Source organism: Falco cherrug, chromosome 6 (genome assembly GCF_023634085.1).
Source record: "Falco cherrug isolate bFalChe1 chromosome 6, bFalChe1.pri, whole genome shotgun sequence".
In the NCBI taxonomy this organism is placed as follows: domain Eukaryota; kingdom Metazoa; phylum Chordata; class Aves; order Falconiformes; family Falconidae; genus Falco; species Falco cherrug.
In genome coordinates this window covers 42,860,923-42,874,667 of record NC_073702.1, presented here as the reverse complement: position 1 = coordinate 42,874,667, position 13,745 = coordinate 42,860,923, and the positions used below count along the sequence as shown (strand labels likewise).

General features: G+C 39.5%; 1 protein-coding gene across 6 annotated transcripts in view; it reads right to left on the bottom strand.

The window, feature by feature from the left end:
* The window catches only part of UTRN (utrophin), a 386,253-nt gene that overhangs the window by 206,548 nt on the left and 165,960 nt on the right, over positions 1 to 13,745 (bottom strand). For 5 of the 6 annotated variants that reach the window (XM_055714514.1, XM_055714513.1, XM_055714516.1 and 2 more), the window contains one exon: positions 13,221 to 13,410. In XM_055714514.1, coding sequence (XP_055570489.1) covers positions 13,221 to 13,410 — 190 coding nt within the window. Of the gene's footprint in view, positions 1 to 8,196; positions 8,442 to 13,220; positions 13,411 to 13,745 lie in introns of those variants that run through there. The other variant, XM_055714518.1, reaches the window with a different exon arrangement.

Sequence of the window (13,745 nt, the reverse complement as noted above, 5' to 3'; positions counted from 1 at the left end):
TGTTACTTCACTTGCAGCACCAGCACCTACCATATTTACTATACACCAGTAACCACCAGTAAATATAGTTCCATTACAACTATGAAGAATTTCTTTCTGTAGTGCAACCCAGGACATCAGTTACCAGGAACACTATTGACATCTTCCATGCACATTCAGTCACCCAGTTACGCAGAACTGCTTAAAGTTACTACTTCTTTGAAGTAAAATGCTTTGCAGCAAAGCGTATCAAGACCGCCTAGCATGAAAACATCATAGGGCAGCCACAGGTCTGCAAGCAGTGGATACAAAATAGGAACCTTGCAGGGGAACTTTGGAAGTATTGTAGCAGTTAGTCTGGATTAAAAGGAGAGGGGAAGGCAAAAGGGAGGGCAGAACTCTTCCAAAGTCCATGATGACTAGCAGCGACAGGACAGATTCAAACAGCACTATTTTCCCAGCTACATCATGAGTGCAGGTGTCTTAAAACAAGCTCAAATGATCTGCATGAAGACGGAGACAAGACAGTCAGTTCTTTAGATGGGAACTGGTGAAGCACTATATTGTTTTAGGCACCGACTGCTTCAGAACTTCATGAATTTGGGCAGGGTAATTGAGTCCTAAGGGAAAGAGGAAAAAAAAAATTGCTCCCTGAAAAATGGCAGCAATCAAAAAGCACTGTGGTAAAATACTATGGTAAGATGGTCTCATATATCAAATATCGATCCAGCTCCTGTAAACACGTGAAGTTCATGGAAGTAAATTTTCCCATTAATCCAACATTCATGCCTTAATATAACTACCCCATATTATATATTCATTTTCATTCTCGCTGCAATAGCAAAATATTTTCAGGGAAAAAAAAAAAACCCACACACATCAGATTTTATATGTAAAAGGTTTCTAAAGGCATGTCCTCACACCCTCTGTCCTCCTTTCCTCCCTTCCAAATTACTACTGAAATGCTATTAAAAAAACCCAACCTTATATGCTAGAACCCATCTTCCCATGTTAAGATGCATTCTGCTTGCAAATAGGAATGATTGGTGCAGCAGTTAAAAATACCAAATGTATGAAGCTTTATGTCTTCTCCCATTTTGTTTCTTCTTGTTTTCTCACAGAGCAACAATTTCTAGAGAAGCCTGATAAATACACAGAGCACTAGAGAGCAGTCTTCTGTAAAAAAAGATTTACCCATTTATTATATGGTTTCATTTGGCACTGATGATTAGACAAATGGCAAAACAAAACAGTTACATTTAGGTCAGCCTCATCACTCGGGACATGCACAACTTTTCCTTGAAAGGGGCTAGTGGCATGTTCTTCTTTTTGAGTTTTTAAAACATCATCTGAAAATGCAAAAGTAAGGTGGGGCAGCAGGTTAGACGACAGGAAGAAGTTTTATGTTATATTGAAGCGCCTGAAGCGCCTTCTCATCACAGCCACAAAATTCAGATACACACCAAATGCCTGACTGTACCACGTTGTTACCATTGAAGTTACACTTCAGCAAAAGGATTTGCAAATGAACACGTGCTACAGCTGTAGAGCAGACTCATAGCAGGCTCAGATTTAGATCAAAATTCAGCACGGTAGTAAGAATTTTTCACACGGGGTAAAAACATGAAGTTCCTTTTGATAGGAAGTGGCAACACAGTCACAGCTGAAAACTGCTGTACTATAGTTTTGACTATTTTAGTCTTCACTCATAAGCTAATAGGGCACCAGCACAGAGAATCGTAGAAAATCGCCGAGTTCTAAGATCTCTGGAGGTCAACAGTCAAACCTCCTGCCAATTTCAGGAGCCAATTTCAAAGCTAGGTCTGGCTGCTAAGGACCTTTATCAATCACAGCTTTTAATACCTCTAGAGCTGGAAATACAACAGCCTCTTTGGGCAGCCCACTCCAGTGCTCAGCTACAACTGCTGTGCAGAATCATTGCCCTTATGCCCAACTCCCGTGCTGCAGCTTGTTCCCACTGCTGCTTTCCCTTTCACAGAGCACCTCCAAGAAAAGCCTGGCTCCATCTCCATCTTCTATAACAACTACCCACCAGGTAGGTAGTGACAGCATTTGGAAACCCCTGGAACCTTCTCCCCTCCAAATTAAATTAAGCCAGCCTCCTCCACCTCTACTCCTGTCACGTGCTCCAGCCTCCAAACACTGGACTCTCCCAAGTCTCTCAGTGTCTTTCAAACTGGGGGCCTGAAACCAACTGTGGTATTCTAGACTTGATCTTATGAGTGCTCAGGAGACAAGAATAATCACTTGTCCCTGTCTGATGGCTACAGTCTTGCTCAAAGAACCTGTACCAATGAATTGGATTATTCCCTTCTCAGGTACAAGAATTTGCTTTGGGATCTTTTTGTTGCTTTTTTAAAGAACTTTACGGGGTTCCTGTCAGCTCATCCCTACCACTTGAGGCCCCAGTGAATGGGAACATACTGAAGATTCCTCCACAATCTGGTATCTTTCACAAACCTGCTGAAGGTGCACTCTGACCGACTGTATGGATTCATAACTTTGCTAAACAGTACTAGCCTCAGCCCCCACCCTTCAGGAACATCAACGACCCAGCCAGTTTTCTTCCCACCTTTTGGCTCATCTATCCTGTCCATGTAACCCCACCTTGACCACCAGAGACTCTGTCAAATGTCTTTCTAAAGTCAAGATCAGGGAACACTACTGCTTTCCCCTCATCCAAAATGGACAGCAACAACTTTCTTACAGAAAGCAACCAGGTTGGGCACCCTTCTTATAATCCGTGCTGGCTCTTCACAATCACCTTCTTGTTCTTTTATGCTTGCTTACTAAACTAAACTGTTGCCTGGGGACTTATCAAAAACATTTTCTTTAAAGACTGAGGACACATGGATTCTTGGGAAAAAAAGACTTAGCTCCTAAATCTCTCTGTCAAGAGGTCTTCCCAATACTTTACCTACAAGTTTCTCCTCTAAATTCTGTCTGTCCTTCTTAGTCCATCTCCAATCACAACGAGAGTCTGCATCTGTGGTAATCACCTGTCTTCATAAATCTGCTTATCCTGTCCTCAGGAAGGGGATGGGAATTCTCAGGATCTCATCTCTCTCTAGTTTAATGAAAACAATAAAATACAGTGCCACTATTCCACTGATTTTTTTTAACTAGATCCCTCCAAAATTCCAGAAGGAATCAATCTATAACATGCTGACAGTTAACAGCATCTTGCCTATACACCAAAGCTCTTAACTGTCCTTATCTGTCACTGGTAAACCTCGTACAAAAGTGCAATTTGATACCAATAAAGATTAAGTTCCATTATAGCTATTATACTTCCAAACTGAATTTCATTTGTTGTCCATATTTCCAGTTTTCATGTCTTTTGACTTATGGGATAGTCATTTTCAGCCTTCACCTACCTCATTTTTCTAAAGCCATTAAACTTTCTCCCTTCAGCCTTCCATTGCTTCTGTAGTTGTGATTGTTCTATAATAAATGCCAGTAACAAATCAATTTTCATCTGCCAGGACTTCCAGATGCCTATCATTTCAAGTACTCTTTCACCAGTATTCAGCATTGCAACTTTTAATCCATATCCAAAAAGAAATTATGTCCATCTCATTCATTTTAAATGATCACTGACTTAGGTGCATTCTTAGCTTATTCACGTTTCTCCAAATTATAAGGGTTTTTTGTCATTTCAGTCACTAAACACCATCATGCTATCTGTTGCACTTTTAAGCTCTGTAAGTCTTCATTAGCTGCATGTTAAACCTGTTCTGCTTACCATACACCCAAGTCATGCTCCATCCCACTCCTGCACATATGCGATCTCATGAAATCACGACAAATGCCAGTTCTTCTACAGTCATTTTTAACACAAACAAGGTGTGGGTGTTTGGAAGTAGGATGGTTACACACTTCTGTTAGATAAAAGCTAAACTCACAAGATGCTGATCATTAGATATTATTTAATAAATCTCCTGTTTCAAAATACACCTTTTTTTTTTTTTTTTTAACCAGTGCACTTTTAGCCTCATTGTATTTCAGTAGATAACAGTCATTATATCCAAGGTTCCCTTTAATTCTGCCCTCCTCCCTTCTTTAAGGTTTTATAGTAGACCTAGATCTAACTAGAATGTCCCTCATACAACTAGAACAATACTGAGCAGCCCAGACTTAACTTTCACATCTAAAAAAAGAAATCATCTGCATAATTCAGCAATGCTTTTGATGACAGATGCACTGCTTCATTTTCCAACCAACAACTAGCTTAATACAGTACTCTACTTCAGACCATGCTTCCAAAATTAGCTTCTGTTCTCCCTTCTCCTGTCCAATAGATATGTATTACATCACAGCTGTAATGCCTTCTCTTCATTCACACTTGATTACCTGCATTTCATACCCAAATGTGATCAATTTACTTGATTTATTTTCTAAATCAACTTGAAGTCATATGAACAGGAAACTTTGTTGAATTCGTTGGAACCAGGATCGACCTACCCATCTCCCAAGACAGCCTTTCACACTTTTTTTGCCCTAATCCCCACCCCCACCCCCCACCCCCATCACCTTCACATTTTTTTCAAAATTTCATAGTAACAGAGCCTTTGCTGCTACTCTCAAAATTCAATGTAACATAAATATCCTCTGGAATGAAATCACCAGTATCACAGCAAAAGAGGATTTTGGCTGACCCCAGCATTCGCTGTATTTTTAACTTTCTGTGGTTTTATAAATTTAACACTAGCCATAAAAAAAATTAAAGGCAGTAAATGAATGAATTGCATTTCAAGTTACGTATTCATAAAAAAAGAGCTACAAGATACATATTTCTGATGCATGGTTTATCTTCACAGCTGAGGAAGTCAGGAACTCATTTAAGTTACCATGTATCACATCCAGATTGAAGACTCACATTGGATCAGGTTTGAGATTTCAAGTATTTTATATGAAGAAACTTATTTTTAAAGACGGTTCTGCTCAAGAAGTCATCGCAAAAGAAATGAGAAAATACCCTCTCACCTACTAGCTATGTTCCTCAGTCTGTTCTGCAGTGGATGAATGCTCCAGTCCCTGACTGTTAGCAATGTGTTTCAAAAATACCAGTCCAGTTCCACGAGCAGCATACGTATTTCCAGGTAATCCTTTACCTGCCTGACAGATGTGCACTATTCTTTTACTTCTGTCAAGGAAGTTAAAGAAAGCTTCCCTATTTTCTCCTTCATTTTCATAAGTAATAGTGTTGTTCCAGTCTCTCAGAAGAGATCTATTGATTTGTGCCTTACTGTGATGTTTTTCTGTTCCCAATGACATTCTAAATTCATTCTTGTCTGAGCTAGTTGGATATAAGTAAGCCATTCTTTAACGAACAATCACATATTAGCAAGAACACAGAGCAAATGACAGCCCCTACCAAACATTTTTCTGGTTGTTAACTTTGAGTGTCAACACGTTACAAAAGAGTTATGAAACAAAGCTGCTAACAACAACCAAGCAAAACTTATTAGACAGTGTCCTGACAACAAAATGCTAAATGTACATATTTTGCCCTCATTTACCACTAATTTCAGTGTAAAAGAATCAAACCGCAATACTAGTGAAAAGTCACATCTTGCAAAACTCACCTTGGTACAACAAAATTAGCGAAAGAACAAACAGCAGAAGTATCCTAAACCCTGGATTTCCTGTTTATCAGCAATGCTGTAATATGCTACCAAAGTGTTTATTTTCATTTCTGCTTTTAAGAAATTTGCAAAATGAAGACTGAACATGGAGCGCTACTATTATACGAAGCTGCTAATAAGAGAAAAAATTACTACTTTCCCCAGTACAGCTCAATAATAAATTCTTGTTTACTCTTTAGTAAACAGTGCGTTTTAAAAACAAACTCTTAACTTCAAGAATTTGCCTTAAATATTTAATTGGCACTTTTTTTAATGTTTATTTCACTGGCACTCAGTTATGCTTCAGAGGACACCTCACATGAAACATTTAGATGATAGCTCATGAAGCAACTCCCCTGTACACGATGCAATAATTCATATACTCTTTAGTAAATGACTTCTCTTCAGCAGAACTGAACTATATTAGTGTATCCGCAAAGTTCGCAAGACACATACGAACTTGTGAAATTCCGAAGACAGAAGTATACAGAGCACTACAAGAAATCCTTCCTGACAGTCAGTGCTGCTTTTAAGGTGTAATTTCCATACCATTTTCTCATCTACGTATTAACATTTCCATCACCAGACTCTCATATATCATTGCCTTACATTGACACCTGCTGGAAGTGACTGGGACTGTAAACCATTCCTTTTTTCCCCTCAATCAGTGCCTGATTTAACTCTACAGGCAGACCGCTAATTCTGCTTCCAGTAAACTAACCACAGATACCTGAAAGAGCTAAGCTGCATGACATTTTAACGAACAGAAAAACATACACTGTGTAATTTTAAACCACAGAAAAATTCCCAAGGCTATCACTGCAGAGGTTCTCAATCAGAAAACATAATTTAGTAACAGCCTTTGAGAAGATTTTTTTTTTTACTACCCCTTGGGTAGATTTAAACTCAACAAATTAAGTATCCAATCCTTTACCAGGCTTTCAGGCTAATTAGCAAATAATTATTACTGCAAGAGTCACTAAGCAGTTCTTGCTTGACAAACGTTGCAAACAAGCTTATACACAAAAATGTGACTAAATAGGTTTTAAAGCACTTTTAATTTCCTAGCACTTATGAAAAAAGAATTAAAAATCATGTCTTTACATTAATGAAAAAAGACTTGCTTATTCACAAAAGCAATCAGGCCTGTTTAATGATAGAATTGATAAAAACAGGAATAACTGAGGCATGTTTGTAAAAACAGCTTGTATTACTGTCTATCACTTCATAATGAAGATACACCGCTTGTTCAGCTTTGTAAACAGAAACACACTGAAACAATTACCTGAAAACGATGTGATTTTCCCCATATGCCAGAACTTCCTCCACAAGCTTCACTATTATGAACCAGATACTGCATTATACCCTTTTCTTACTTCCAAACTCTACTGTAGAGGTGGGATCTCTTTTACTTGATGTCATTTTTGTATTTCTCATAACAGAAAACACATTTCAGATTGCAGCAAGTAGGAAGAGTTACAGTGGCTTTCCTTCACTGTCAGAATAAGACATAGTCATGCACTTTGGTTTTCACACACTTTGTATGCAAAACTCAGGCACCAAAAACACAGGCAGTTTTGAAGTATCACAGGGAGCAAGGATAAAAAAACAAGTTCAAAGGCAACTAAACAGAATTTCTATATAGTTCTGTCAGTATACAGCTGAAGACCTCTCCAATTTTCTATTTTTCTGAAGTTACAAAGCAGGATCCTTATATGAAAGCTCAATAATACACCGCAGTATGACCGTTCCACACAGGCACCGACACCACAGCAGTATTAACTCCTAGACTTTACAGACCAGTTTGAAATTGTTGTTGTTGTTTTAATCTGCTGAGTGATCAACCTAGTTAAAAAATTATTTTTACTAGGTAGCTTTGATCATTACCACAGAATTAAAGTTCTGAACTACTGAACCTGTGCACAAAACAAAAAAAAAAGTAAACAGTCTCAGTGGAAGCAAAAATAGTCAGCCACCAAAACACTAACAGCAAAAATACCAGTAAGAGTGGTAGCCTACGAAAACATGCTTTTCCTCCAACCATTCCTTATTTTTTAACTCTGAAAGAACTCTCTATAAATACAGGCAATTGAAGGCAAAATTTCATGGCTGTGTAAGTCCGCTGAACTCATGCCTAAATGAAAGTTTCATAAAGCTCAAACGCAAAAACACTGGGCATGGAAGAATGCAGTTACTCTACATAATGGGTACCCAGGAGTTGAAGTACTGCATTTACCAAGAATTAACCAACTCCTTTAAAAAAGATGTGGCAGTATTTTAAAAAAGATCATAGAACATTAACAGTTTCCTTCCAGACACTTAAATGCCAGGTTGAGAGCACATCTTTTTTTAAAAAAAAAAAATAAATGTATCATTGACAACACAGGGGGGGGTTGTATTGCATTATTGAACAAAAACACATAAAAGCATGGCAGGATTAAAAAAAAAAATAAAAATGCTAGATAGCCTAGATACTTCTGACACACAGCTCATTCTTACTTTCTTCTCATCTCAGAAAGACAACAGAGTTAGCATTAGACACTCAAGATTTAGGGCTTACATTTCTTACCTTACAAAGCTTCTGGTAACGGGGAGAAGAAACTGCCATCCTCTGTAAACGATGCAACAGCACCACAACTTTCTGCAGAGACGTTCTCACCACAGCCATCATTTTAAGTTTGCCACGCTTCTGAAGACACCTCAGAATTTGCATTATAAATGAAGAGCAACTATCATTTCCTCCCGGTCAGTGGACAATGATTTGCCAGCTTTCTGAGCATGCTCTCTTCCAGGACTGCTTTTGCTAGCCACGGGCTTTATATGTTTCAAAAGCAAAGGAGGTTGATATAGCATAAGTTTCTCTCTCAAAATAACCCCACAAAACAAATGCAAAAAACCCCAAAACACAAAAAAACAACAAAACACAAACAGCCTTCACAGATTCTTCTAACCGGTACTGCTCAGCTCTGCTTGTGCAGAGGGTAAATGAAGTTGTTGAGCAGCCGAGCGTCTGCCACCATTCAGGAGTGCACTAAATAGCAAGGAAGGTTATTAATTTAAGCACGAAAGCTGCAGGAACAAAAAAGGAATTCCTTCAGGAAGACGGCTCCAGTGTATCACAACAGTTGTTCTCCCCTAGTAGCTGCTTTCTATCGGCAGGCTGAGCATTTGCTCCCTCACTCTGAGAAAGGATGCTCTCATCCTCAGACTGAACGCAGCTCTGGCAGAGCTGTAGAGTGAGTGAATTAACAGACCGTGTTATAAATCTTGAGAGAGGAGCAGAGGGATACCTGCCCTAATTATATCAGCCATACGTTAAAGGCTAATAAATCACAGAGGCGCTTCTCAAAACTAGATTACCCAATACAAAAGGAAAAACTGCAGGGGGTAAACCTCTCTGCTATGAAAACTCTCTTAAAGCTCAAAGGAATCTCAAAGGATCTCACTTGTGCCAGAAAGTAGGAATGTTTTTCAGGAGTCGTTTCCAATTAAAATCTTTTCCTGAATGACTTATTAGGACAAGAAAGAATAGGATTTTGACAAATTAAAAGCACACAGTTGCACCATCACCCCTTTTCCTAGCCATCCTTGAATCCAAAGAGCTAACGTCATTTTGATGTTTTTCCCATGACAAAGCAGAATTATTTAAGCCATCTAAGGATGGTAGCAGGATGTCCAAGAACATGGAAGTGTTTTGCCACCAGCAAGGCACTCCCAATGCAATGTAGCCAACATACCCCTAGGTGTGGCGATACTGCAGCATAACCAGAGACAAGCTATTTCTTACTACTTCCAAAGGTGCGCTACAATGAATCAACTAAAACCTGTATTAGAGGGGTTGCTGTGGGGAAGGTTCGGGGAGGACATTATCACAGTAGGAGGTAGACACTATTACAACTAATCGTATTATCTAACGTGCATATTGCCACGTGAACTGGTACATACCCTTTTCAAGCACACCAATCAGCACGGTATGGAGTCACCAACTACTGGCAGCAAGACAAGTTCACACAATCCTAGATAATACATAGCTTAGACGCCAGCGCATTATACACTGCTCTGCCTGTTCTCAGGCACTTTCCATCTGAAGGGGTGAGTGCCAGGTACAGGTTCTCCATACAGGATATTTTAAAACTCCTGCCATCCAATTCAGCTAACACAACCTTTTCATCCTTGGTTTTCGAACTGAATCAATGTTTCTACCAGTTCCCAGGTAAACTGCTTTTACCCGAACTGTTTTGCTCCTGATCTGTCCAGCACCAATGACAACATCGTTTTGAGGAAACAGAACCTTCATTCCACCCAGTATATAGAAATCTTACCACCTGTGTTCTCCACCTTGCTAAATTCACCTTCTTTCCTCATCTTTACCACTCATTTGAACCATTCCTCTGCACTCCATTGCTCCTGGCTTCTATCTACTCTGCTCCCACCAGAGGTCCGTTCCTTTAATCTACCAGCTCTACCCTACCACCATTAGCTGACGTGCTGTTCCCAACATCTTTTGACGAAACCTATGAAGCAGCCAAGTCAGAAAACACTGAGGCATTCAGAAATGACTGTGCAACAGCTCAAACTTCTTCTGTGTAGGGTACAGCCACCTCATTTCAATTCTGCTTTTTTCCTGCCCAGCCAATATACAAGTTTAAATCAAAGAGTGAGACAAAAAAACAGCCCACCGCTGGTCATAATAATTTTAATTTACAATAAAACAAACTTTTAAATTATTCTGAACATCTTTGCATCTGTAGGCACAGAACTTAACACACATTGAGCTGGCGCTACTTCTTACTATTTCCTAGCTCATTTTCTGCATCTTGCTTCAAATTAGTTTTTAACCTCTTTTGGGTGGCTGCTAAACATTTTGCAACACAGACTGGAGTGTTTCAGCACCAACCTGAAAAGAAAGTCTTCTGCAACAGACACTGAGAGAATGAATTAAAAAGACTGATATATGATTGAATTTCCTCCTTTTCAAAAATAAATTATATATTGTGCTTAAAGTTTGCATTACAGTGCTGTTGCTAGTGTCAGATGTCACAACAGAAGGCAAAACAAGGCTTCAGTGGTGCCCAGATCACTGATTCTACTGTAGCGCAGCTTCAGCTGCAGCCAAGCAAGTTAGCCCAAAAGTGTAATGGAGGATAATCCTCCCATGCACACAGACACAGATGCCAGTTTAACTGAGGATCCTATTTTGAAAATGCATGACATAACAGAAAAAAAATCATCAGGTTTTGTCTACGTACCGCACATTTCATCTAGAATTTATCACACCTTAAACTCATAGTAAAGCTTTACTCAATGCACAAGCCTTGGGGACAGAGGTATCTTCAGACTGGAGAAAGTCACAAGTTCTGCGTTCTTAAAACCCTTCAGAAGAAATACTTCTTCGCATATTCAACGAAGCACAAAGAAAAACATTGTTATTTTATACCACTCAACATGGAAAGAACAAGAAGTGATCTTTGTTTAATCAGATATTAAGCTTAAAAACTTGCAAGGAAGTGGGCTTGATTTTTTTTAAGGTACAGCAACAGGTTAGAGCTTCATTTTGTTTTCGAAAGTTCATTTCAACAAATATCTGAAAACAGATGTGACGATTTTTGGAGGGTTTGCCAGTGTCATGATATGAACGTCTCCAGTTATAGTTAAAGCAAGGCTGAAAGACGGCAGGGAACAAAGTACATTTTGGAAGCCATTATGCTATGACAGTCTTTGACATACTCAACTTCCTTTGGTAGCTGAAAAAGCTCACGATATTATGTAAAGTCATGGGCAAGTTCAGTGATTATGCTTCATATGCACAGTGTGTAGAAGCATACAGTCACAGAAAAGATTGAGAATATCAGGTAACAGGATGCTGGATAAGCTCAAGCCAGGACAATGGGCATGGTCAGAGCCAATCATAGACCTTCTCCACACAGCAGGCAGTCTGCACAGCAGTTTCTCCCCTCACACAGCACAACCCCGGCAATTTTAACCAGACTGTAGCACAATGAAGGAGGGAAAACAGTCTTCCATTGCCAAGGTGCTTCGCAGCTGTGTAGAGCCAACAAGCAAATTATGAAATAACAGCTTTATCTTGGTGTGAATGACTACATGGAATGCAAGGTAATGCAGAAATAAGTCTACACACAGCACTGCCTCATGTTGTTAGCTGCCTGTGGCCCTGATTTAGCTCTTCCATCTCCACTACACTACTTGACTGGGGGGGGACTGCCATAGAAAGTATATTACACTTCTAGGTGTTGCAGTTCCAGGCTAGTCTCAGCATTTCACAGAGTCACATCTCCACAGATGAGTTACTTGACTGACCAGAATCATGTAAACATTGGTGAGCGACAACAGACACAAGCTTCCACAATACATTGCTGTCTTCCTCATGATCACAGTGAGCAGCTTGCAATCAGATACTTTCAAGTCTTTTTTCATTTAAATTCAATGTAGATATGTTCAGGTTAACAGCACTACCAAAAATAGCACTTTTCATTATAAGCTGTTCAAAACCCATGAACTTCGACCACAGATGACATTATTCCAAACCCAGAGTGCAGGATTTAATAACTGATCTAAGCTGCCCAGTTCTGTGCATATCAAAATAACTGTGCTAACTGACACAATTTAATTGAAGAAAAATATATATTGAAACATTCAGGAGAAAGAAGACACATGAACAGCGTTCACATCAGATAAACAGTACGAAAGAATTTCATGTATTATAGAAACACAAAATCCTTTTAGCCAGTGATATTCAACCTCTTGCTACCACAGACTCAAAGACAGTATTTTTTAAAAGAGCTATCAGGTCTCCACACCCTTTCCTCCTGTTTTCCCTCAATACACTGTACCCTTAATGGAGGCTAAACCCCGTTTCTCTCTCTCCCTCCTACCTCCCCAAAGGAGATCTATAGTGTGTACAAAGGCAGGAACAGCCAGACCATGTGATATTCAGCTAGGCCATGCTTCTTAGACAGGGAGAAGGGATCTCCCTTCTAGATTTGAGAGAAGCAAGGGTGTCTATGTATTAAAAAAAGACTGTAAATGGTGTCAGTTAGTCTTCTCAGTTATATCTCAGGTTTCCAGCCTGTGGCCTGTCCAGGAAGGAAGGCCAGCTGGGGAGCTGCTGGGCAGCAGGAGAGGGAGAAGAGTGATCCAAGCATGACAACCTCTTAGATTGCTGGAAAAGCATGAGGAAGGTGGCAGACAGGGATAGGAAACAGTGCAGCCCAGGAGGTCCTTACTTGGAAGGAAGTAGATTACATTGGTTGGCTGGACAATCGCACAATATGACTGAGTTTAAAAAAGTACACACTTCCTGAATACAGTCACCCTCCAAGGTTTAATATGCTTGCTGAATACAGTCACCCTCCAAGGACATTTAAGAGCCCTCAATGCCACAGATGTCCACAAGATATGTAGTTCAAACCTTAGGAAGAAAAATCTGCTTCCTTCACACACCTGACTTCTAAAACACTGTTTTTGAAACACCTTCCAATAGGCTGCAGGTTTCCTCACTCTAGCAGATCACCTTCTTTTATATTTGCCATTGAGAAAAAACATGAACCGCAGCAGTATTATTTAGTTTCTTACCTGCATCTGCTTTCTGAGTTCCCGTACGCAGGCACTGTCCTGAGCAGTGTTCTCACGCTGGGATGCATCTGCTAGAACATTAACTGTTGTCTCTGCCTCTTGAAGCCACTTGAGAAAGCTCTCCAGATCCTTGTGTGAGGTCTGTACTGTCTTCAGCTCAGTCTCCAAGAAATTCTGCCTATCAACAGCTCTGAAAACAAGCCAAATGTCAGAATATACCCTCATAACATACAGCATTACATACATCATAATGAAACTACTAAAGGAAAAGCTGGAAGTTATCCCTACTAAGAAATTATATATCTGTCACAGCTTGGTTTATCATTGTTTTTATCACTGTTTCTCTGGTGGTTATATCTATAGAACAGGTCTTCTGAACCGGTTATATATGTCACAGCCCTTTCTAAAGAGTCATGTTGAAGAAACTAAGTTCTTAATTAAAAACTTGTTTTTTTCTTTTTGAGTATTGCCATCATGGACTTATGCTGTCCCAAATGGTAGAAGTGTTATTCCCATAAGCGAAAA